Genomic DNA, 27,066 nt, shown 5'->3' with positions numbered 1-27,066 from the left:
CATGTGGGTAGACTAAGAAACTGGATGTTGTATTTCACTTTATTTTAATTATTTTACAAGTGAATAGTCCCAAGTGGCTATTAGCTACCATACTGAACTGCACAGACTTATAACATTTCTGGCACTGCAGAAAGTTCTATTAAACTTCACTGCCCTAGAAGGACAACTTTTGCTTAAACAGATCATCAGCCAAAAGGGAGGTAAAAATGACTTACCATAGAGGCACTTCCCTTTGAGATCATTGTCTCAGAAGAACCTGCAGACACTGGGAATGTTGTCAGAGATGAAAGGCTCCTGTGCTTTATCAAAAAGGTAGGCAGAGAAAAGGAAGGCAGTGGGCATGGACCTCAGAGGACTCAGAGACAGTTGCCTCTCTGGGACTAGACCCATAGCTAGAGAAAAAAATGGCGCCTCAGAAAGTGGAGAGTAGCATACCTAGGTCAGAATGAGGTTTAATAGATTTTGTGTGGCTACTGAGTGACAAGGGAAACTGGAACTCAAATGAGGTAAAGGTCTAGGAATAAGAGAGTTTTATGGAGTAATGCCACATAGAGAGAATTATTTACATTTTTTCTCCATCAGTTTCTTCTATGCTTTTTTCTCTTTGATTACCTGACTCTGATCTTATTTTTTTTTTAAAAAACTTATTCTCCCTCATTTTCTTTCACTCTCCAGTCACCAGAAAAAGTATAACTGCAATAAGTATTTTATTTCTTATATGCACTAGACTTTTATATTCATTGTTCTTCATACAGATTAATTGAACATTAAAAATTTTCTTTCTCAAGAAGAGTTACCTTCTCTTTTAACATGTATTATGGTCCTCAGAAAATATTCTCTCACAGAGTCATGGGGTCAATGGTGAGGGGAGGTTATACCTTTTACCTTCACCAGAAGTATTTTCTGGTGAAAGGGAAATATTAGTTAACATTAGCTTTCTTATATGGAATAAAAATAAAACACTTGTGAAAATCAAATGCACTTATAAAATATGTCTATACAATTTCATTTACTGAAGAGCTATAATCAAGGCAAAGGTCTTTTCTTAAAACAATCAACTTGCAAGCTACTTACAAATTAGTATCTGTTCTCAAGCCATAATATGAGAAAATAAAGATTCCTATCAACAGTTTTAAATTCTGTAGTCTCAATTACCAGACATGCTCTTATTAACTGGTTCTATAAATTCCTCTTCAGAATGTGTGGAATTAATACACTTATCTGGAAAGGCAAGTGAATATTCATACTCAGCTTAAAAAAACAAACTTCAGAAACACAGATGTTCTACCAAATTCTCACTTGCTCATTCCAAGCTAAACTCAAACTTTGAGCTTTAAAAAGATTTTCTAAACTATTAAAGACAAAAAAAATGGCATTACACATTCACATCTGCTCTGTCACCATTTAGGGCATGTCATTATAGACAATACACATCTGGGTGGGGGTTTGAGGCAGGATGTATTTGGCAGCTTTTGGCTACCATGGTAACTCAAGCACACTGCCTCTCCAACAGTTTGGCCTCTGCTCATCTACATTGAGTATCACCACAGTCTTTTCATTTTTATTCCAAAAGTAAGTACCATTTTCAGACACCAATCATACTAAGTAATATCTATGTACAGAGAGTGAGTTCCTAAGGGATGTTTCTCTTTCTTCCATCCTACTTCAGTGGTGTGAATAGTGAAAATCATTTCAATTAGCAGTGATGTAGTCAAAGTAGTTTTCACTTACGGCTTTAAGACATGGAAGTCCTCTATTTTTGAGTTACTCAACAGGTGGCTCTTAATGAGAGTCTTATGGAAAACTGAAAATTAGTCACCATAATTTTTCATATGAAAAAGTCTCCTTCCTGGATATTCACAAGGTGGTTCCTCCCATTTCAACATTCTAAATGACATAAAATGTAAAAAATAAAAATTATAGTTTCCATTTGTTAATTTTATCTGTTTATTAAATGTACAATGCACTTGAGACAAATCATTTTTCACTTAGTCTTCAAACCATCTATAAAGTTGGTATTACTATTTAGATCTCACAGTTATAGAAACTGAACAATGGAGAAATGTCCAACAATATTCACTCAACAATATTTACTAGATACCTACTTTGTGCTGGCTACCAGAAATATAATAATATAAAGCATTAAAGCATGTTCCTACCTTCATGAACTTTATTTTCCAAGGGTAGGACTACAGGTCAGCCCAAAGGGAAACAAACAGCTAGTGAGAAACAGAAGTAGGAACAGAATCTAAGTCTGACCTTAAAACAAGAACAAAACCCTACATCTAACTGACTTCTACACCAAGAGCCTAGGTGTCATCTTTGACTCACCGCTTCCAGACACACACCATACATCCAATCTGTCAGCAAATCATGTGTCTCCAGCACAAAATAAAGCCAGACTATGACCATATCTAACCACCATGGTCCAAATCACAACCATGTCTACCTGAATTATTATTTTATATCAGCTCCTAACTGATGTCTGAGTTTCTAGCCCTTCCTCCATTGAGTCTATCCACATTAGAGAAGCCATGTAGGTTTTGTTAAATGTTAAATCAGACCATGTCACTCTTCTCTAGACCTTCCACAGTCTTCCCCCTCACTCAGAGAAAAAGGGAAGTCCTGCAATGGCCGCAGGGCTCCAAACAGTATGGTCCCCCAACTTCTCCTATTGCTCACTTTCTTGCTCATTCTCCTCTGTTGGCTTCACTGTTTTCCCTCAAATGTGTCTGGCACCTACCTTCTCATTTCACAATCTTGTACTTGCTGTTCCCTTTGCCTGGAACTTGCTTCCTAGATATCTGCATGCTTGTTCCTCACTTCCTCTGGTTTTTACCCAAATGTTACCATTTCAGCAAGGCCTTCCCTGGTCACCATATTTATGATGGCAACCCTCCTCAAACATTCCCTTCCCTGCTTTATTATCCCCCCTTAGCACATAGCACCATCTGACATATTACATAGTCTTCATATTTACTTTATTTATTGGCTGCCTCTCCTAGCTGTCCTCAAGTCTGGATTGTTAATTATGCACTTCTCTCTCCAACTCCCATTCAGTGACATCACATTGGTAGCTTGAAATCAGCCATGATCAACAAATGCTAAAAGTTAGGCCTTTTTCTCATTGAGAACCAAATTATTAGCATAGCACTCTCCTCCTAAAAACATACCACCCTCTTCATAAAGGCAGAGATTTTTATCATTTTGCTGAATGTTTTTTCTACAAGACCTATTGCGCTTGGTACACTGTAGGAACTAAACACAGGGTGGGGCAAAAGTAGGTTTACTGTTGTTCATATGGAAAATAATGCAATAATTAACAAATAATGTAAAAATAAAATCTGTGTTTTGCTTACTCACAACTGGAAACCTACTTTTGCCCCACCCTGTATTTATTGAATGAATTAATATTTTACTATATCCCTGATACTCATATTGAGAGAGCACCAAAACTCCAAACCTCCATTTTCAGAGCTTTCATAAACAAATTCTGTGGTTTAGAAAGCCTGGCCATTTCCTGAGCCTACTCCACCTGTTCATAAAGGGGACTCAGCCCTGTCAGTATGGGTCATGAGCAGAAGATACAGGGATTTCCAGTGAATCTCAGTCTCTAAAAATATCTCCAACTTAAAAAAAGGCAAATGGTAAATTGTAAAAAGCATGGCACAGCTGGGTTTATTGTTATCATAATTTGTTAAAACAAATAGTGAACTATAGGTGTTATGGCATGCTATGTATTAAAAATGTAGGAAAAGTTTAGAGCTCCCTTGAAATGCACTATTTAGAATGTGAAACCACTTTTTTTTAGGATTCAAGGAGCAGTTAAACAGAAGCTCTGAAGGAAACTCCAAGCTGACAAGGACCTGTGAGGTAAAGCGCCATTCTTACACAAAAGACAGCCCTGTGGTAAGTAAAACGTTTCTATCAGAGACAGAACATTGCTGACCCACTTAAAAGTGTTCATAGGATCTTAACTAGACTTCAGTAAAAATACCAGAGTTTTAGTGGGCTTGTTTAATACCATGGAGGCAGTCATAATTCTGCTGGGAAGGTGGAAGAGCCATTGGCAAAGATACTGGACTCAAAGTATTGGATTAATTGGGCCAATGGTTTACAGTTCATAGTTATTGTGCAAAGAGGTTCACTCTTCATAAACAACACTTTCTAGTTTTTTGGCACTGCTATTATCAATATATGTTAAATAACTCATTTATAACTGCATGGCTTGTTAGTAAAATATTCCTTATAATTTTCCTTATTTTCAGCCATCATTATTGGTAGTAAGAAAACACATCCTTGGCAGCAAAGCTACCAAGAGATGTCTGGCCATAGAGAAAACCTTGGGCTAATGTGTGTATAGTGCTTTCAAACTGCCAACTCATCAGACACTATTTCACATGATCTAAGCAATAAATCCATAGGGCAGATATTATAATACTTATAATTATGAAAACTGAAGCTCAGGGACTTTACAGCTCACCAATTAGGACAAATGTGGTCACTGAAATCACAGACCACAGACTCAAGGACCTACTGTTCTTTCTACCACATGAGGCTAATTCTCTTAGAAGAAAATTTGGTCCTTTCAGGGATGTATGTTAGGTCTGAGTAGATACAAGGATACCCTGGCCAAGACTCAGGTAAAGATATCTTATGGAATGTCTACAGTTCTCTTCCCTGAGTTAATCTGGCAAGTTCCTCCTTCAGGTTAGGGCATTCCATGAGGCTAAGAGTGAGCAGCATCCAAGTCACTGAGCTGAGAAACATCGCAGAAAAGCAGGAATGAGGGAGCCTCTGCCTGGCACATGTGATGCAGAATGGTAGAGAATAATCCCTTCACGTGACTCTACCTTTACAATACCTTCCTCTGTTAAATGTATTAGAAAATTATTCTCCTTGTTACTAAAGATGCTTCAACAACTGAACCCTTAATTCAGTACATAAAACATTATCTTATTTTGGGAGTTGAGAATGGGTAGGACTACGGGTAGGGCAATGGATGATTTCTGGCTAATTGTTCTGATAAAAGGGATACTGGATTTCAAATAACATGATTTCTCACCATCCCCCACACACATATGATTTCTATTCTCTTCACTGTCTCAAATATTTTACCTACTAAGTAGAAAACATTGTGCTAGACATCAAAGGATATAAAGATGAATAGAGATGATCTCTTCCCTCAAGGAATCATCAGGCTAATGGAGAAGTGGAAATATTTCTAAAGTATATTTTACCTGAGTCTACTTTCTTAAAAGAACACACTGAATATTATGTTTTCCTTGGTGATTTCAGGGTCATCATATGAAAATCAGCTGCTGTCCTGCCCACAACAACAGGCATAGCTATAGTTAGAAATGAGTATGACATAGGAGCTAAGGAGTTAACTGGTCACAGGAGTTAACCAAAAACTTTCTGTTTGCCTTCTTGAATTACATAGATGGACAAAGAGATATAAATTCCCTTGATGTCAGTTTGCTTTCTGGTCTTTTCCTGTTCTTCCCATCCCATTTATGAACTACATACCCTCAGTTTGACAAATGTGCTTAGAATGAGCACCGAATTGTCTTTAGTTACCACTGAGGCACAGGTGAAGGCTTCTCCACAGTCTCCAGAGCTGCCTCCTCTCTGACATCAGTGTCAACTACCCACCTCCTTTTCATCACTTGAAGTTCCAAACACAGCACACCACCCCTTCTAACCTCTGCCAATTTCTCTGCATTCATCACTTTCTTCTTCTCATATTATAATGTGCATAAATGCCTGACAGAGTGCTCTTACAGAGCAGGCCCCATTTCCCTGTTCTCCACATGCTAATCTTTCATGTGACACTTTCCCAACCTCTGCGTCTTTCCTCTGACCAGGCTGACACATACTGCTTCTCTTTGTGGTCAGCAAACAAACAAATCATAAACCACAAGTTTTTGTGTGTGCATATCTGTGAATAAAGTTTTCTTTTTTTCTTTCACCAGTATAAGACATTCATGTTTATAATAACTCACTTGTAGCAGAATAATAGTCTGGTAGCTTAAAAGTTCCTTATTATTCTATAAATTTACTCAATCCAATGGTTTTAATTTAAAGCTTTATTTATATTTTTCCTATTTATACTTTTGCTTTGTTTATATTTTTATAAATAATTTATATTTTGGTTATAATGAACAATTCTGGGTCTGAGTTATGTTATCACAGATATGCAATTTGAGCTTTCTAGAAGCAGTCTTAACGCATTCTGATGCCACTTCCTCTCATCTAATGATGACAAACCTATACAATGGGTGAAAGTTTGTGGTTTACATCTAAAAGGCAAAACAATCTGATTATTGCTCCCCATTTAACTTCACACTTACAATTAAAAAGAAAGTTATAGGGAAGCAAGATGGTGGAGGTACAAATGGAAGCCACACTAACCTCCTCCTAGGACCAATCTGGAATTACAACTAAATTGTGGAGAAATCACCCAGAATGAACAACTGAACAATAACAAGAAAGAAACCTTATAACCTTGGACAGACAGAAGAATCATCATCATCACTGATTGACTGGTAAGGAGTGCAGTGGAGACTAGAGAAGGCTGTCTGGGCATCCACAGGCAGCAGCGCTGGAAGGATAATTAAGCAACAGGCTGGATCACCTTGAGAAGAATGGGTTCCAAACCCTAAGCTGGAATCCCAGCCTAGAGCACCAGAGCCCAAAAAGTACACAGATAACAACAGGCTTTGAAAAGCAGCAGGGTTGCTCTCTGCCAGAGATGGATGACTGGAGATGCAAAGAGCCATTTAAAGGGCCAATGCACAAATTTCATTTGCAGCTACTTGCCATGAGCTCCAGCAAAGGAGGAGGCAGAATGGGATAGAGATGCCTGAGGAGAGATTGGGGATGGAAGCTTTGGGGACAGACCTGAGAAAATAGCCACTAGGATTCTGGTGCTGAGGCATCCCCCATATGGCAGCAGCCATCCTCCTCAGGCAGACCACTCCTGTACCTGTGGCAGCAGCCCAAGGGGAATCAAGAGTCCTGTCCACAAAAGAGACCCTGCCCAAGCTCTATGGTGCTTAAACCTGACTGCTGAGTGCAACATGACTGGATGGGCAACTGAAAGAGACAACCACAGACAGTAGATCTTTGACAGTCTTGGAGGAGGCTGCCTAAGGTCAGATGGGGTCAATATCTGACATCACCAGAGGCAGATTCAGAAAGAAAAGACAGTGGTAAATACTAGAGGCTACTGACACAAAATCCACTGTGGTCTTCTCCATGATTACTGATATTTTCTTTCCTGCATAGCTTTTAACATTCATTTCTTGTCCCTCCAGTCTGTCCATATTAAGTAACTAGATTTTATACTATAGTTATTTCTCTCCTTTCTTATAATAGTCTTAATCTCTTTAAACTCTTATTAATTTTGTTTCATTTGCTGTTGATAGTGGGGTTGTGTGGGGGAGATATTTTTGTGGATGTCGGTTTGTTCCCTGGGCTTTGTGGTTTTGTTTTGGCAGCACCTGCACAATGGCATACAAGATGTAATGGGTGGACTGATCCTCAGTCAACCAGCTGGAGGGAAGGACCCACCAAAAAATGACTCAACAACAATCAAAACCTAATTACATCTAGAGAGCCAACAAAAATGGCAAAAAGGGCATCCAAAGACTATTAAGTTCAGGAGATCAAGGAAAATGCATCACTGAATCTCACAAGTCTCCTACTATACAAGTTCACACCCTAAACACAGAGAGTCAAAACAGATCAATTTAAGAAGCAGAGGCAAACAAGAAGAGTATTACAAATAATGGGAAGACAAAGAAACAACACACAAATGAAATGAAAGGAAAGAAGAAAACCTCAGAAAGAATACTAAATGAAATACAGGCAAGTCAACTATCAGATATTGAGTTGAAAACAACGGTTATAAGGAAGCTTGATGAGCTCACTCACAAATACCAAAACTACAGGGGAGCTACAAGAAACTTACTGCAAATTACACTAGCATCAAAAAACATAGAAACTATCAACAAGAGCCAAGAGGAAATGAAAAATACAATTTCTGAATTGAAGAACACACTAGAAGGAATGAAAAGCAGGCTAGATGAAGCAGAGGACTGAATCAGCAAGCTGGAGGACAAGGTGGAAAAAAAATTCCCAGAAAGAGCAAAAAAAGGAAAAAAAAACTCAGAAAGAACAAAGACAGTTAAGGGAAATGCAGAACAACATGAAATGTAATCATATCCATATAATAGAAATACCAGAAGGAGAAGAAGATGAGCAAGGGATAGAAAACCTGTTTAAAAAACTAATGATGGAAAGCTTCCCCAATTTGATCACAGAAAACATCATACAAATCCAGGAAGCACAGAGGGTCCCAATCAAGAGGAACCCAAAGAGGCCCACTTCAAGACACATCATGATCAAACTGCCAAATTTCAAAGACAAAGAGAGAATCTTAAAGGCAGCAATGGAGAAGCAGGAAGTAACATACAAGGGAGCCCCAATAAGGCTAGCAGCTGACTTCTCAATGGAAACACTACAAGAAAGAAGAGACTAGCATAAATATTCCAAGTAATGAAAAGCAAAGGCCTCCAACCAAGACTACTCTACCCAGCAAGGCTCTCAATTAAAATGGAAGGCCAAATAAAAAGCTTCCTAAACAAAAGTAGGCTGAAAGAATACACCTCCAAACCAGCAATGCAAAATATGCTAAAGGGACTGCTTTAAGAAGATGAAGAAAAAGATTGAGAGAGAGAGGAACACAGATACAAAGGGAATAAAATAGCAATGCATAATTACTTATCAATAATAACTTAAACTGTAAATGAATTAAATATTCCAATCAAAAGTAGCTCAATGGATAAGAAAACATAATCCGCACATATGCTGCCTACAAGAGATACACCTCAGAACAAAAGTCCTACAGACTGAAAGTGAAGGGTTGGAAACAAATATTCCAAGCAAATGGACAGGAACAAAAAACTGGGTAGCAATACTTACATCAGACAAAATAGACCTCAAAGCAAAGTTCATAAAAAGAGATACAGAAGGACACTTCATAATACTCAGGGGAAGAATCCATCAAAAAGACATAAACATTATAAACATATAAGAACCCAACATAGGAGAACCCAACTGTATAAGGAAAATCTTGGAGCACTTCAAGAAAGAAATAGACAGCAAAACAATTATGGTAGGGGATTTTAACACTCCACTGTCAACAATGTGTAGTTATTCCAAACAAAATATTAACAAGGATACTGCAGCATTGAACAATGCCTTAGATCAAATGAACTTAACTGATATATATAGAGAATCTTTCATTACAAAGAAGCAAAATATACATTCGTTTCAAATTCACATGCAACATTTTCAAAGACAGACCACATGATAGGACACAGAACAAGACTCAATGAATTCAAGAAAACTGAAATCATATCAAACATCTTTCCAGACCACAAGGGCCTGAAACTAGAAACCAACTTCAAGAAGAAAACTAAAAAACACTCAAATTCATGGAGACTGCATAGCATGCTATTAAACAATGAATGGGTTAAGAATGAAATCAAAGAAGAAATCAAAAACTTTCTAGAAACAAATTATAATCAACTCACAATAGTCCAAACTTATGGGACACAGTGAAGACAGGCTTGACAGGAATGTTCATAGTGATATAAGCCTACCTAAAAAAAATAAAAACATTTCAAATAAACAACTTAACCTTACATCTACAAGAACTGGAGGAACAACAACAAACAAAGCCCAGAGTGAATAGAAGGAAGGAAATAAGCAAGATCAGAGCAGAATTAAATGACATGGAGACTAAAAGAAGAAATCAAAGGATCAGTAAATCCAGAAGCTGGTTCTTTGAAAAGATAAACAAAACTGACAAGCCCTTCAGCAGATTCATCAAGACAAAGAGATAGGACCTGAATAAACAATATTAGAAATGAAAGAGGAGAGATTATAACTGATACCACAAAAATACAAAGGATTGTAAGAAATTACTACAAACACCTAAATGCCAAGAGATCTGAAAACCTAGGTGAAATGGACAAATTTCTAGAAACATACAATCTTCCAAAACTAAATGAAGAAGACCAGAAAGCCTGAACAGACCAATAACACCTGGTGAAATCCAAGCAGTAATCAAAACACTCCCCACAGACAAAAGCCCTGGACTGAAATTTCACAAGAGAATTTTACAAAACATTTAAGGAAGCGATAACCCTGATCCCTCTCAGACTATTCCAAAAAATTCAAGAAGAGGGAAGACTCCCAAACTCTTTTCATGAAGCCAGCATCATCCTAATCTGAAAACCAGATAAAGATACAAGAAAGAAAGAAAACTAGAGGCCAATATCACTGATGAATACATACACTAAAATCCTCAAGAAAATGTTGGCAAATCACATTCAGCAAAACATTAAAAAGATCATACAACATGATTAAGTGGGATTCATCCCAGAGATGCAAGGATGGTACAATATTTACAAATCAATAAATGTAATATATCACATAAACAAAAGGAAAGACAAAAATCATATAATCATATCAATAGATGCAGAAAAAGCATTCAATAAGGTACAGCACCCATTTATGATAAAAACACTCAGCAAAGTGGGAGTAGAGGGAGCATTCCTCCTCATAATAAAGGCCATATACAAGAAACCTTCAGCCAACATCATACCCAATGGGCAAAAACTAAAAGCTTTCCCACAGAGATTAGGAACAAGACAAGGATGTCTGCTTTCACCACTCCTATTCAACATAGAATTGGAAGTCCTAGCCACAGCAATTAGACAAGAAAAAGAAATAAAAGGCATCCAAATTGGAAAGGAGGAAGTATAACTGTCATTGTTTACAGAAGACATGATAGTGTACATAGGAAATCCTATAGTCTCCACCAAAAATCTACTCGACCTATTAAGTTAATTTGGCAAAAAAGCAGGATACAAAGTCAATATTCAGAAGTGAAAGGCATTTTTGTACACCAACAATGAAATATCAGAAACAGAAATCAGGGAAAAAATCCCATTTGATATAGCAACAAGGAAAACAAAGTACCTAAGAATAAACCTAACCAAGGAGGTAAAAGACCTGTACTCAGAAAACCATACAACAATGAAGCAAGAAATTAAGGAAGACACAAACAAATGGAAACATGTACCATGTTCATGGATTGGAAAAATTAACATCAACAAAATGTCCTACTACCCAAAGCAATTTATAGATTCAATGTGATCTTTATTAAAGTACCAATAACTTATTTCACACATGCAGAACAAACATTTCAGAAATTTATATGGAACCATAAACAATCCCAAATAGCCCCAGCAATTCTGAGAAAGAACAAAGTAGGTGGGATCACAATACCTGATATCAAACTGCATTAAAAGTCCACTATAATCAGAGAACCAAGATGGAGGTGTAGGTAGACACACTGTGCCTCCTCGCGCAACCAGAACTGACAGAAAATCGAATGGCAAGGAAGTCCGGCACCAAGTAGATAAAAAATAAACATTCATCCAGACCGGTAGGAGGGGTGGAGATGGGCAGCCAGGGCAGAGACAACTCTCATTGCCATGGTGGGACCGAGACTGGCAGACTGTGGGACAAACAGGGCAGGCAGTCTGACCACTAGCAGACCCTGCGGTCCTACATTCGCACACAGATAAAACTGAGAGGGCCGGACTCAGAGTGGCGGAGAACGGGGTGGGCAGAGCAGCGGGTAGCATCCCGCAACCCCACATTCGTGCACAGATAAACCAAGAAGAACGGCGGGGAGCGAAGCAGACCGCATAACCCAGGGCTCCAGCGCAGGGAAATAAAGCCTCAAACCTCTGATTGAAAACACTCGTGGGTGTTGGGGTGGCAGGAGGAGAAACTCCCAGCCTCACAGGAGAAGTCATTGGAGAGACCCACAGGGGCCTAGAGTGTGCACAAACCCACCCACTCGGGAACCAGCACCAGAGGGGCCCAATTTGATTGTGGGAAGCAGAGGGAGTGACTGAAACCCAGTGGAGAGTGGAGCAAGCACCATTGCACCCTCTCAGCCCCACCCCCACATACCACGTCACAGCGCAGCAACTAGCATTACCCCACCCCAGGGAACACCTAAGGCTCTGCCCCTTTAAGTAACACACCCACCAAGACAAAAAAAAAAAAAAGTCCCAAATGACAGAACACTTCAAAGCTCCAGAGATAATTCAACTAAGCAGCAAACAGATAGCCAACCTATCAGATGCACAATTCAAAACACTGGTAATTAGGACGCTCACCGAATTGGTTGAATTTGGTCACAAATTAGATGAAAAAGTGAAGGCTATGCTAAGAGAGACAAAGGAAAATGTACAGGGAACCAATAGTGATGGGAAGGAAACTGGGACTCAAATCAATGGTGTGAACCACAAGGAAGAAAGAAACATCCAACCAGAAAAGAATGAAGAAACAAGAATTTGGAAAAATGAGGAGAGGCTTAGGAACCTCCAGGACATCTTGAAACATTCCAACATCCGAATTATAGGGGTGCCAGAAGGAGAAGAGGAAGAACAAAAATTGAAAACTTATTTGAACAAATAATGAAGGAGAACTTCCCCAGTCTGGCAAAGGAAATAGACTTCCAGGAAGTCCAGGAAGCTCAGAGAGTCCCAAAGAAGCTGGACCCAAGGAGGAACAAACCAAGGCACATCATAATTACATTACCCAAGATTAAAGATAAGGAGAGAATCTCAGAAGCAGCTAGAGGAAAGGACACAGTTACCTACAAAGGGGTTCCCATAAGACTGTCAGCTGATTTCTCAAAAGAGACCTTACAGGCAAGAAGGGACTGGCAAGAAGTATTCCAAGCCATGAAAGGCAAGGGCCTACATCCAAGATTACTCTATCCAGCAAAGCTATCATTTAGAATGAAAGGGCAGATAAAGTGCTTCTCAGATAAGGTCAAGTTAAAGGAGTTCATCATCACCAAGCCATTATTATATGAAATGTTAAAAGGACTTATCTAAGAAAAAGAAGATAAAACATATGAACAGTATAAATGACAGCAAACTCACAGTTATTAACAACCACACCTAAAACAAAAACAAAAGCAAACTAAACCAACAACTAGAACAGGAACAGAACCACAGAAATGGAGCTCACATGGAGGGTTATCAACAGGGGAGTGGGAGGGGAGAGAGGGGGGAAAGGTACAGAGAATAAATAGCATAAATGATAGGTGGAAAATAGACAGAGGGAGGGTAAGAATAGTATAGGAAATGTAGAAGCCAAAGAACTTATATGTATGACCCATGGACATGAACTATAGGGGGGTAATGTGGGAGGGAGAGGGTAGGCAGGATGGAGTTGAGTGAAGGGGGGGAAATGGGACAAATGTAATAGCATAATCAATAAATATATTTTTAAAAAAAGAAAAGGAAAAAAAAAGTCCACTATAATCAGAACAGCCCGGTACTGCCATAACAACAGACACATAGACCTATGGAACAGATTAGAGAGCCCAGAAATAAACCCAAGTCTCTATGGTCAATTAATACTCAACAAAGGGGGCAGAAGCATAAAATGGAGTAAAAATATCCTCTTCAACAAATGGTGTTGGGAGATCTGATCAGCTACATGCAAAAAAAAAAAAATGAACTCGATCACCAAATTACACCATACATAAAAATAAATTGAACGTGGGTAAAAGACTTAAATATATTTTGTTTGCTTTCTTCTTCTGTTGAGGAGAGGGGATTACAGGAACTACTATAAAGGACACATGGACAAAATCAAGGGGGAGGGAGGAGTTGGAGGAGGGAGGTGGGTTCGGCTGGGGTGGGTTCGAAGGATGGGGAGAAAAGGCATACTACTGTAATTGAATAACGATAAAAACTTTTAAAAAATTTAAAAAATGAAATCATAAGTGCATCTAAAAAAAAGACTTAAATATAAGTCATGATACTGTAAAAGTCCTGGAGGAGAACATAGGCAGGAAATTCTGAGATATTCCATGCAACAATATTTTCACTGATATATCCCCTACAGCAAGGGACATAAAGGAAAGAATAAACAAATAGAACATCATGAAAATTAAAAGCTTCTGCACAGCAAAGAAAACATCAACAAAATGAAAAGAGAACCAACTGTATGGGAAAACATATTTGAAAATGATACTTTGGAGAAGGGTTTGATCTCCAAAACATATAAAGAACTCACACAACTCCAGTCCAGTAAAACAAACAACCCAATAAAAAATAGGCAAAGGACCTGAACACACACCTCTCCAAGGAGGACATAAAGAGGGCCCAGAGACATATGAAAGGATGCTCAGTATCAATAGTCATCAGAGAGATGCAAATTAAAACCACAATGAGATACCACTTCACACAGGTCAGCATGACTCTCATAAACAAATCAACAAAAAAGAAGTGCTGATGGAGTTATGGAGAAAAGGGAACCCTAGTACACTGTTGGTGGGAATGCAGACTGGTGCAGCCACTGTAGAAAACAGTATGGAATTTCATCAGAAAACTAAAAATGAACCTGCCTTTTGACCCAGCATTCAACTGCTGGGATTATACCCTAAGAACTCTGAAACACCAATTTAAAAGAACCTATGCACCCCAATGTTCAAAGCAGCACAATTTACAATAGCCAAGTGCTGAAAACAGCCTAAGTGCCTATCAGCAAATGAGTGGATCAAGAAACTGAGGTACATTTACACAATGAAATACTATGCAGCAGAAATAAAGAAGGAGCTCCTACCCTTTGAGAGAGCATGGATGGATCTGGAGAGCATTATGCTAAGTGAAATAAGCCAGATGGCAAAAGACAAATACCATATGCTCTCACCTCTAAGTGGAACCTAATCAAGAAAACAAACAGGCACAAAAAATATAACCAGAGACATTGAAATAAAGAACAAACTGACAGTAACCAGATAGGTGGGGGGCGGATACCAGGTGGAAGAGGGGGAAGGATCGTCAAGGAACAAGTATAAATGACACGCATACAAAGCCAAATGGGGTTAGGGTCGAGGATGGGAGGTGGGGAGGGTTCGGGTTGGGCAAGTGATGGGGGGAGAATTGAGACAACTGTACTCAAACAACAATTTAAAAAGGAAGAGGGAAAAAAATTTAAAAAAAGAAAAAGATGAGTTGCGGGTGCTGGGCACCTCCCCTGGGTGGTGCCTGTTACATCCCAATGTTCATAACAGCACAATTTACAATAGCCAAGTACTGGAAGCAACCTAAGTGCCCATCAGCAAATGAGTGGATCCAAAAACTATGGTATATTTACACAATGGAATTCTACGCAGTAGAGAGAAAGAAGGAGCTTATACCCTTTGCAACAGCATGAATGGAACTGAAGAGCATTATGCTAAGTGAAATAAGCCAGGCGGTGAGGGACAAATACCATATGATCTCACCTTTAACTGGAACATAATCAACAAAAGAAAAAAAGCAAACAAAATATAGCCAGAGACATTGAAGTTAAGAACAATCTAACAATAGCCAGAGAGGAGTGGGGAGGGGATAGTGGGGAGAGGGTTCTACAGGAGCTACTATAAAGGACACAAGGACAAAACCAAGGGGGAGGGTAGAGGTGGGGGAGGGAGGGAGGATTGGCTGGGGTGGGGTGGAGGGATGGGGAGAAAATGCACACGATTGTAACTGAGTAAAAATAAATAAAAAATTAAAAAAAGAAAAAGAAAAAGAACTTCTCTTATTTGTTACATAAACCATGTCATGGAATCTTTTTATTCAATCACCTTGCAGGTTCTCATTAAAGCTAGCAAACATACCATAATTGCATTATAACTATTAGTAATAACTAGTAGTGATAACTATCATATTATTATAGAATAAAAATTAACATAAGGTGGATCAACACAAACATTAAAAATTATCAATACAGCCCTAGATGGGTGGGTCAGTTGGTTGGAGCATCAACCCATACACCAAAAAGGTTGAAGATTTGATTCCAGGTAAGGGCACATATCTAGGTTGCAGGTTAGATCCCTGAGTGGGGCCGGTACAGGAGGCAAGTGACAGTTTCTCTCTCACATTGATGTCTCTCTCTCTCTCTCTCCTCTCCTCCCTCTCTCTCTTAAATCAATTAAAAAAAAAAACCACACCATATCCTCAGGTGAGGATTAAAAAAAAAGATCATTACAAGAAAAACATTACTCCACTAATTATTCCACTATGCTCATAGGGACTTCATTTCTGCAATTAGTTTTTTCCTTCTCCTGTTCATCCAGGCAAGATCCAGATAAATTACAGTGTCTGGTTCCAAATGTATCTTTACTAATAGGGTTGTTCTCTCAGAAAATAACTCCTTATGCCTCTTCCAGTTTTGAAATTTCAGACCCTCTCATAAGCATATGAAAATCACAGCATTTCCCTTTGACCTATTTCAGATTTATGTGGTGACGTTCAAAATGCTGGGAATTGCATAGTATCCATTCTTAGCACAGATATCGACCATCTGCCCTGGCCATCAGGTCAGAATCCAGATATGTCCCCACTGTGATAGTATAAAAGTGCTCTTGGCATCTATGTAATGTTTTTGCTAAATTTTTCAGGTGGTAGATGAATTCTAGCTTTTCCAAGATGGAACCCATCTAATCACATGCAGGTGAGTACTTTTCTTGTGCTGTGTATTCAACTGTACAATTTTGTACTTGATGACTTACACCTCTCTCTCTCTCTCTCTCTCTCTCTCTCTCTCTCTCTCTCTCACACACACACACACACACACACATGCACACACGTGTGCACACACACTTCCAAATTGAGATTGAATCATGTGGGTGTCCCCAAACAGCTAAAGGTTTGGTACCCAATCAAACTGGTATTTTTGAAGTATTAACTGAACATTTATTAAATAGGGTTGGGTAAAATTTATTTTCTATTAAGTAAAGTATGTATTTCTTTATGGTTAGTTAACATAGATCATGCATTGAATAAACATATCACTTTACTTGCTTCAACCTCTTTCATTTCACAATTTTTGGTTTGTCATTAATGGACAGTATTAGTTGTACTCATGAGGGCAAAGGTAAAAGAATAAATGAAAAAGAATAAAGTGCTTAGAAATAAACTTAACTAAGGAGGTGAAAGACACACATTGAAAAGTACAAAATACTGATGAAAGAAATAAAAGAACACACAAATAAATGCAAAAGCACCATGGATAGAAAGACTTAGTATTGTTAAAATGCCCATACTGCATAAAGCAATCTATACATTCAATGCAACCCCTAAAAAAATCCTTATGATATTTTCACAAAAATAGAAAAAATTTCTAAAAGTTTTATGTAACCACAAAGGACTAAAAAAATCTTGTGAAAGAAAAACAAAGTTGATTTTTTTATGAATAGCCATTTTGATCGATGTGAAGTGGTATCTCATTATGGTTTTAATTTGACAAGTGCTGGAAGCAACCTAAGTGCCCATCAGTAAATGAGTGGATCAAAAAACTATGGTACATTTACACGATGGAATACTACAGAGCCAAAAGAAAGAGGAGCTCCTACCCTTCACAACAGCGTGGATGGAACTGGAGAGCATTATGCTAAGTGAAATAAGTGAGGCAGTGAAAGACAAATACCATATGATCTCACATCTAAGTGGAACCTAATCAACAAAACAAAAAAGCAAGCAAAACATAACCAGAGACATTGAAATAAAGAACACACTGACAGTAACCAGAGGGGAGGAGGGAAAGGGTAACAGGGGAAGGGGAAGTACTGTCAAGGAACATGTACGAAGGTCCCATGGACAAAGCCAAATGGGAGACAGGATTGATGATGGGAGGTGGGGTTGGATGGGGCAGGGGAAAGTGGTGGCAGGAAAATGGAGACAACTGTACTTGAACAACAATAAAAAAAGAAAAAGAAGAAAAGACAAAAAAAGTAAAACAAAGGTGAAGCCCTCATAGTTTCTGACTTCTAAACATATTACAAAACTACAATAATCAAAATAGTATGATATTGGTATAAAGACAGACATATAGACCAATGGAACAGAATAGAAATCCCAGAATTAAACCCACACATATACACTCAAATAATATTTGACCAGGACACCAAGACTATGCAATGGGAAAAGACTATTCTTTCTCTTCAACAAGTGGTGCTGGGAAAACTGGAGGTCCACATGAAAAAGAATGAAAGTGGACCCCTATCTTATACCATTTACAAAAATTAATTCACAATAGATTACAGACTTAACAATAAAATCCCAAACTATAAAACTCATAAGGGAAAACTTTATAACATTGGTCTAGTCAATGACTTTTTGGACATAACAAAAGCACAGGCAATAAGGGCAAAAATAGACAAGTAGAACTACATCAAACTAAAAGGTTTCTACACAGCAAATGAAACAGTCAATAGAGTGACAAGGTGACCTGCAGAATGGGACAAAATATCTGCAAACCATATACCTAATAAGGAGGTAATATCCATAATCTATAAGAAATTCCTACAACTCAATAGCAAAACACAAAAAACTAAAACAAAAGTAGCACAGAAAACCCAACAAATAATTTGGTTAAGGAATAGGCAAAGAACTTAAACAGACATTTCTCCAAAGATGACGTACAAATGGCCAACCGGTATAAAAAAAGATACTCAAAATTACTAATCATCAGAAAACATAAATCAAAACCACAATAAAGTACATGGCCTCACATCTGTTAGGATGGCCATTACTAAAAAAGGGGAAAAAACAGAAAGTTAGTGTTGGTGAAGGTGTGGAGAAATTGAAACCCTTAGGTACTGTCCGTGGGAATGTAACATGGTGCAGCTGCTGAGCAAAACAGTAATGAGGCTGCTCAAAAACAGAACTGCCACACGCCCAAGTAGTTCTACTTCTGGGGATATATCCAAAAGAAATGAAATCAGGATATCAAAGGGATATCTGCACTCGCATGTTCACTGTAGCATTATTCACAGTACTCACAATGTAGAAACAACCTAAAAGTTCATCAGTGGAGGCACAAAGAAAATGTAGTATGCATATACACGCACACTTATCTACACGATAGAATATTATTTAGCCATGAAAAAGAAAACCCTGTCATCTGCTACAGTATGAATGAACCTTGAGGACATAATGTATGTGAAATAAGCCAGTCACAGGACAAATACCACATGATGCCACTCATATGAGGTAGTTAAAGTTATAAACCCAAAGAAACAGAAAGTAGAATGGTGGTTATCAGGGGTTAGAAGAAAGAGGAAATAAGAAGTTTCAATGGATTCAGAGTTTGTTTTATAAGATGAATACGTGTTCTAGAGACCTGCTGTACAACATGTGTTTATAGTTAACAGTACTATCCTGAACACTTAAACATTTGTTAAGAAGGTAAATAAATAGTTTATGTGGGTTTTTTTTTTACCACAATTAAAAAAAAACATGAGTAGAGGCAGATAAAGGTACAGAAATGGGGACATCTGTATTAGTGCCACCATTAAAAATAAAGGAAAAAAAAAAACCATGGATCCGGCTCTCCTGGGAGGCAGAATATCAAAAGTAGGAGCAACAGAACATTTAGTGCTTTTCTTAGTTTACCCTAATAACAGAGTCCTATGTCTGTTATCGCCAGAGTAGTGTTCATTGGAAAAGGAGTATCTTCAGATCCCTCAACCTTGTGCTGTTCCACTAACTTCACAGTGTAACGAGTGCAACATCAGAGACTCCTTACCTTGGCACAAGAACTGAGAAATGCTGGTTGCAGTTGGCTCCTGATGATAATTCCCAGAAGAGGTCACAGGTAGGAGATGCTGCTGGCTAGAAGGGTTGTCACCACACACAGCATGTCCTAAACCCTGAAATGGAAGCACCCACATCTGTGTGATCAGAGTTTAACAACTCAGAGCCTCTTTTTCTAAACTTCTAAATTCCCAAGAGAACTCCAAATTTACTGCCTCACCTGTGCTTCTCATGACAGGCCAAATAGGAAAACAGTCCTCCTGTCAATGTACTCATAAACATTTCCCCAAAGTAGTGGGTGAAAAAATCGTGTCTTTCTCAGCATTGGCTCCCTTGTGCTCACTGTCTCACTCTTACTCTGTAGCACACATCTGCTGTCCTTAGCTGTGTTACTTGTTTCATGTAATCTAAATCCTACACTTGTATTCCTGGTTATATAATCCCCAGCTGCCCCTCAGAGCCACTAGACTGGAACAGTCGCTTACATATGGAGGGCATGGAAGGACCTCTCCACTTCGGATGAGAGGATGCTGAAGACAGGTTAGGATGCTGTGGAGTCTTGCTATACACAAAGTGTGGTCAGCAGACTGGCTCCAGAGGGCTCTCATGGCAGCTTGCTAAACATGCAGAATCCTAGACCCCACTGCAGAACTAACAAATGAGAATTCGCATTTTGACAACATACTTAGATGATTTGGATGTACCTAAAAGTTTGAGAATTCCTGATATTAAATCTAAATATATGAGTATTTTAAAGCTAGATTATAGAATTGAGGGAGGAGGCAGGGAGAGGGGTATTTACAGGAGTAAATAAATAATATTAATCAAATATATATATATATATATTTGTTGAATGAATGATTTATTTTCTTTAAAATAAGACTGAAAATAAATCCAATTATTATTATACATAGGGCCTTAAAACACCCATAAGCTTAACAGACTTCCACAATAAGGCTTAAATACATACTCTTTCTTTGTATTTTAATAAATCTGTTTCCATAGATATCTTCAACTTGTATTAGTTAACAAGTAAATGTGTTATCACAGCTTAATAATTTTGAGCAATAAGTCCCCTCCAGAAAAAGAAGGAACAGGCATACATAAACGAAGCTTGTGTCTTAACAGGTGACTTTTGCATGAAGTGAAGAAAACAAGCGCCAGGGCCCCCCAGTGCCACAAGCCCCTTCCAAGGACTGCAACTAACATTATACTCAAAATTGCGTATTTTTTCCTTAAAACAACCTCAAAAGTGATATAACTTTAAAACTCCATAAAACCTGGGACCATGCCTAACTAGTGAATTATGCAAACTATTTTTAAGTTTGGAGTATTCAAGACTTTTTAGTTTCTTTGTACTAATGTGAATCAGTTTAGTTTCAATGTACTAGGAAATCATTAGCATTACATCACTACTATTCAATCTACAAATTAGTATAACTTAAATAAAGGCTGACTTAAAAATAATTCTCATTTTTAGACAAGAAAAACTCTGAAATAAGATTCATATTTTTCAATATGAATATAATCAGTTATCACTGTTACACTTAACAAACCTATGATTCATTCACATTTCTCTCACTTTCCTTCCTCTTTTCCTCCCATTTTAACTTAAAAACCTGATTGGTGCCAAGGTAGGGAAGAAATTCACTGGAGGAAATACATAAAAATGCTTTTCAGGGATTTTTTTTAATCTTTGTTTTATTATTTTCTCCCAGTATTCAAAAATGATATATCTACCTGTATTTTTCTTTTTAGAAATACAAAAGGGAAAATAGAAGAAAAAAAAATCACACAAAAACCTAGATAAATTCTGCTGACATTTTAGTGACTAGTGTTTCAATCTATTTAGATATAGATGTTTTTAAAAATGTGAGTTTGGGCATATGTGAGTATGTGTGAATGTGTGTTAGTCTGAGAGAAACAGATCTGGAAATTGCTATTTTTTTGTCACAAAACTACTCATATAACTTTTTACACAAATAAAAGTAGCCCTGCTTCAGTATATCTGGCTACAACATATTCCATATGTACTTTTATTAGTTAAATAAACTCTCAATGTTGGGCATTTAGTTTATATCCGATTTTTCATTTTTATAAATAAAGCTACTACATTATCATTATGGATACTCCTTTGTACAATTTTCTCATTCCGTTCTTAGGATAAATTCCTTTAATGCAAATTGTTGAATAAAATTGGCAACACAATGAACAGTCTGCCATTTGTAAATTTTCATTATATATAGTGTGAACAAAATAAAACTTCATTTTTAAAAAGTATTTGCTAATGTGACAGTCAAAAAATCTTGCTTGTATCCTTGTTTTTAAAACCATTTTATTAAAGTAAAATATGTATAAAGTAGTATACAGCTTTATGCATATCACAAAGCAAGCACACACCTGTACCACCTGTGCCTCCACCCAAGATTCACATTAGCAGCATTCTGGAAGCCCCTCACGTCTCTGCTGGCCATTACTCAATCCTTCCCTCTTGAAAAGTAACAACTATACTGACATTTAACAGCAGATACTGGTTTTGTAAATAGCTTTTTTGGCTCAAAATTATACCCATGAGATTTATCAGTGATACTCCTTGTACTGGTGATTTACTCATTTTTGTTGCTGTGTAATAATAAATTATATGAATATCCTGCAATTTATTTTGCCACTCTCTTGGTCATAATCATTTTATCACTTATTGTAGTTTATATATTTGAGTACTGCTGTTTTGGTCATACAAAAGGGTAAACTTTCATATGACTAAATCCACCATTGATTTTCCTTTATTATTATATCATTAGTGTTATGCTTTCAAAAGACTTTCCCTATCCCAAGACAATAAAACATTTACTTATATTTTATTCTACTTTTTATTTTCTGGTTTTTACATTCACATCCTCATTTAAAATTTATTGGGATATAAGAGTTGGGTATCAATAGTTGTACGACTGTGCTCACCCTCCTCCAATGGCTAGACAGTTTTCCCAATATCTTTTATGAACTAACCCAACTTTTCCCCATACTGTCTTAAAAGTCTTTCTTTATTATCTGCTATATATATGAATTTATATATTAAATATATATTTGAATCTATTTATGGACATTCTTATTTGTTAAAACATGCAAATAAACTCTTCAATTGGTATTACAAGCACAAAGTACAAAATTCAAGATGAGCTTCTTCCACACCTGCCCTCTAGACATGCATCTCCTCTCCTCAGATTCAGCCAAGGTTTCAAGTCACTTGTATACCATCCCCAAAGTAGTCTGTGCTTATAAAAGTGTACGTATACACACTTGTATATATTAATATACATTTAAAGTAACATACTGTGACACAATTCTAAAGTTTGCATTTTTTATATAAATCAATACATTTGTGTTACCTTGTCCTTTGTAATTTCTGCATTGTATCACTGTATAATTTTTTAGTGGCTGCTCTAAGTAAAATGCACACACACACAATGTCTCACAGTCTATTGGTGATGTCATTTTGCCAGTTCAAGTGAAACCTAACTACTTTTTTACCCTTTACCTTCCCTATTTAAAATATAATTGTACTAAATATTCCTCTAAGTTTATTAGCTGCCTCAGTGCTATAACATACACTTTAACAATCAAATATAATTTAGAAAAGAGACAGAAAACCTAATGTATTTACCCATATTTTTGTTTACCATGTTCGTTTCTTGTTCCTGATTTCTGAGTCCCTTTTTTTATTGTTTGCTTTCTGTTCAGATAACTTCCTTAAACCACTTTTGTATGGCAGGTGTGCTTAATACATAATTCTCTTAGTTTTTTTTGTGATTCTGAGAATATCTTGATTTCCCCTATATTCCTGACTGATATTTTCACTATATTTAGGATTATGAGTTCACAGCTCTTTTCTATCTGCACTTGAAAAATATTGTGCCATTTCCTCTGGCTTTCATTTGTTTTTGATGAGAAATTTGCTGTCCTTCTAATTGTTTTCCTCCTGTAAGTAAGGTTTGTTTTCTCTTGTTGCTTTCAAGAAGTTTCTTGGAAAATAGTTTTCAAAAGTTTAATTAGGGTGTATTTCATTGTGTTTATTCTGTTTGGGATTTTCTCAGACTCAATTCTGTAGGTTTATGTCCATTGCTAAATTTAAGAAGTTTCAGTCATATATATGTATTTGTATATGTATATATATGTATTTGTATATGAATATATATTCTATTATAATTTCAAGTATTTTCTCAGCACTACCTTTTGCTATAAACCTACAACTCCCTTGAACCTCATTGTGTTTTTTTGGTGGTTGTTGTTGTTGCTTTATCATTTTACTTTTTCTCTGCTATTCACATTGGGTAAATTTCTATCATTCTGTCTTCTGGTTCACTGATTCTTTACTCTGTCCCCTCCATTCTGCTATTGAACTTATCCACATTGTTTTTATTTCAGTTTTTGTATTTTCAGTTCTAATATTCCCATATGGATCTTCCTTACAATTTATATTTCCTTGATGAGACTTCATATTTCTTTGCTTGGCTTTCTAAATTTGCATTTATTTCAAGAAGGTTTGTAGTTGCCTGGTGAAGCATTTTTATCATGGCTGCTTTAAAATTCTTAGGATAATTCTGACTGCCATTTCATATTGGGATCTGTTGAGTATCTTTTTTATATAATTAAAGGTCTTTCTGGATCTTGGCATGAAGAGTGGTTTTCAATTGCAACCTGAAAATTCTTGTATTATGCTCGGATACTCTGGATCTTATTTAAACCTTATGTTTTAATTGGCTTTCCCTGACACTGATCCAACATTACTACCAAGTGAAAGTAGAAGTCCAGGCTCCTCACTTGGCCTCCCCTGACAACCTAAATGGGAGTTTCTTATGACTGCTGGGTGGGTTAAGGATTTTGGCTCCCAATGTGGTCTCCTAAGACACTGAGCCGAGACTGGCTTCATTACCACTGGGCAACGGTAAAAGTCTTGAGTCTCCACAAGGTCTCTTCTGTTACAATCTCAGTAGGAAGGGAAAGGGGTACCTATTTTTTGCCAGATAGAGGTAAGAGTCAAGATGCCCCAAGTGATCTCCATTGATATTGCAGCAAGGATGAGGAGAGGAACAACTCATTACTAGCCAATGTGGATGAAAGTCCTAGCTCCCTACTTGGTCTCAGAATCTCCTTGGCAGGAATATTGATATGGTTTCTGGAAGGTAAAAGTCTAGACTCCCCACTCAGCTTTTTTCTGAAATGGGTGAGGGAAGGCCAGTTGTTTCTTGATGTTTGGTGGAATGGATAAGTTATTCTGTAAAAATATTCTATCTTTCTATGCTACTCTTACTTACTTTTCTGGATGGAAAAAGTAGACTTTGTTGCAACTTCTTTTTCCTGTAGCCACTGGAATGGCTAGGTTGCTGGCTTCTTCAGTATCAAATTTTGGATATGAGGCAAAAATAAAATACAGGGAACAGACCACTGGGTCATTTTCCTGGTCCTGATGTCTCTAGTCAGTCTGCCTCCTTCTCTTCTTCACCTTTCAGAATCTTGTACTTGTTCTACATATAATGTCCAGGGCTTTTATTTGTACTTAGTGAAAGGAACAGGAAAAAGTATATCTACTCCAATTATGCATAAATTAAAGTCTACTATTTTAATTTATTAGCTATTATTTAATTGCCTCCCATAGATGTTATACCAATTTACACTTCCAGAGAGTTGATCTTGCTTATGCTATTGGTTTTCATTGCAGAAATTGCTCTTTGACATCTACTTTTGCCCTCATGTCTAATTTTCCAAGGTTATAGATGTTCCATACCTGCTGCTTTAGAGTCAACTTAGATTTCCTATAGGAAGTTCTTATTGGGTAGAAAAGAACTCATGACTGCCATTCAGAAGTAACCTTTCAGTAGATGCTATCCTTTCATTTACCTGCCTCCCACCCAGTCCCTGCTTATCTAATTTGAAAGCTATTAATGGGCTTTTCTAAACCTTCTCCACTTACAGAAATAAACACTAGACAGAGTCCTGAGAAGGGAAAATTTATTCCAGTTCCTGGTGTCCTCTTCTAATTAATTTTAAATCAGACTATATTTGACAAATCTTTCTTGACATTGATAGTATTCTTTAGTCTCACCATCCCCCCTCCCACCATGTGTGCTTCTTATTGTCTGTTTTAGTCAGCATTTTGGAGACTATGTGTATGTGAATTTTTATCTTTCATAGAAGCTTCATGTGGACACTTTTATAAGTAGTTTCTTTTAAACAGAGGTAGACAGTCCTAACATATATGAGAAAATTAAGCATAAGCGACAGCAATTTTGTTACATAAGTATCCATATTCACTTAGTCCTCACACTTGATAAATACCACATCTTTATTTCCTAGACATTTTTGCCTAATAGCCCTTAAATGCTACTTTGAACACTAGTATGTACCAGAATATTCCAAGAAGAACAAGACAGCAATAAAATGTGAAATCTATCATTTAAATAGGAATACAATGAAACAGACTCCCTCAGGTAAGCTTATTGACATTAATACAGTCATCAAAATGAGTTTTGCTTGTTTTTTTAATACAAAAACTGAAGCTCCTGCTTTTCTCTACAAAGGATCACATATATGTGAAATAAAAGAATTACTTCTTATGAGACTCAATGTAGTATATAAAGATGTGAATATATATATTCACACACTTATGTTTTCCCACATTAGATTATTTTGGGGGGGAAACAAATGCATAAAAGTATAAATCCACATAATACCATCTAACTATAAAATACTGTTAAATTTTCTTTGAAATTGTCTACTTTAGATTTTTTCCTATGCACTTAATTTTTCCTTTTTCTAAAATGGGCTCATACTATAAATGTCATTTGAACCCTGCTTTATTCACTTAACATAATAATGTTTCCCATTTGATTAAATGGTCTTTAAAATCACAAGTCTTAAATGGCTATAATAATATTCTACCTTATGAAGGTGCCATAATTTATTTAAACATTCTTTTAATTGAATATGTTTCTATTTTTTTCCATTTTTAATAATACCTCAATATATATCCTTTTACATAAATTTTTGATTTATTTTTCTTAGAGTATACTGTTAGCATTTGCATTAGTGAATTGCAGTTAATGGCAGCACAAGGCTCCTTCCAAGAACAGGAAGTAGTACTGTGGATCAGACCCGAGTTCACTCTTGGCCACCTCTCTGAAAAGATATTGCAAACTCCACATCTTCTCACAATGCACTGTTAGGGTTCTCTTCAGAGTATTTCTTTCCTGTGCATTAGTGGGGCCAGGCAAGCCCGAGGCTCCTCCAGCTTACACAAACACATATTTGCCTCCTCTTCTCCTTGGAAAAGCTGCTGAGAACCAGGGAAACTGAGTCATGTGTGTGTGTTTCCTCT

General features: G+C 37.1%; 1 protein-coding gene across 18 annotated transcripts in view; it reads right to left on the bottom strand.

Moving 5' to 3' along the window:
* Window positions 1-27,066, bottom strand: part of ENOX1 (ecto-NOX disulfide-thiol exchanger 1) — a 609,204-nt gene that overhangs the window by 425,564 nt on the left and 156,574 nt on the right. For 11 of the 18 annotated variants that reach the window (XM_045202239.3, XM_053916761.1, XM_045202201.2 and 8 more), the window contains one exon: window positions 19,687-19,810. The exons of 2 other annotated variants lie outside the window; for them this stretch is intronic. Coding sequence is in view for 6 of the 16 variants with exons in the window: in XM_053916761.1 (XP_053772736.1) it covers window positions 19,687-19,810 (124 nt within the window). In the remaining 10 variants the exon portion in view is untranslated. Of the gene's footprint in view, window positions 1-1,731; window positions 1,888-19,686; window positions 19,811-27,066 lie in introns of those variants that run through there. 5 more of the 18 variants (XM_053916759.1, XM_053916760.1, XM_053916758.1 and 2 more) reach the window with 4 other exon arrangements.

This window comes from Desmodus rotundus, chromosome 13 (genome assembly GCF_022682495.2).
Source record: "Desmodus rotundus isolate HL8 chromosome 13, HLdesRot8A.1, whole genome shotgun sequence".
Lineage (NCBI taxonomy): Eukaryota > Metazoa > Chordata > Mammalia > Chiroptera > Phyllostomidae > Desmodus > Desmodus rotundus.
This window is presented reverse-complemented; position numbering and strand designations above follow the sequence as displayed.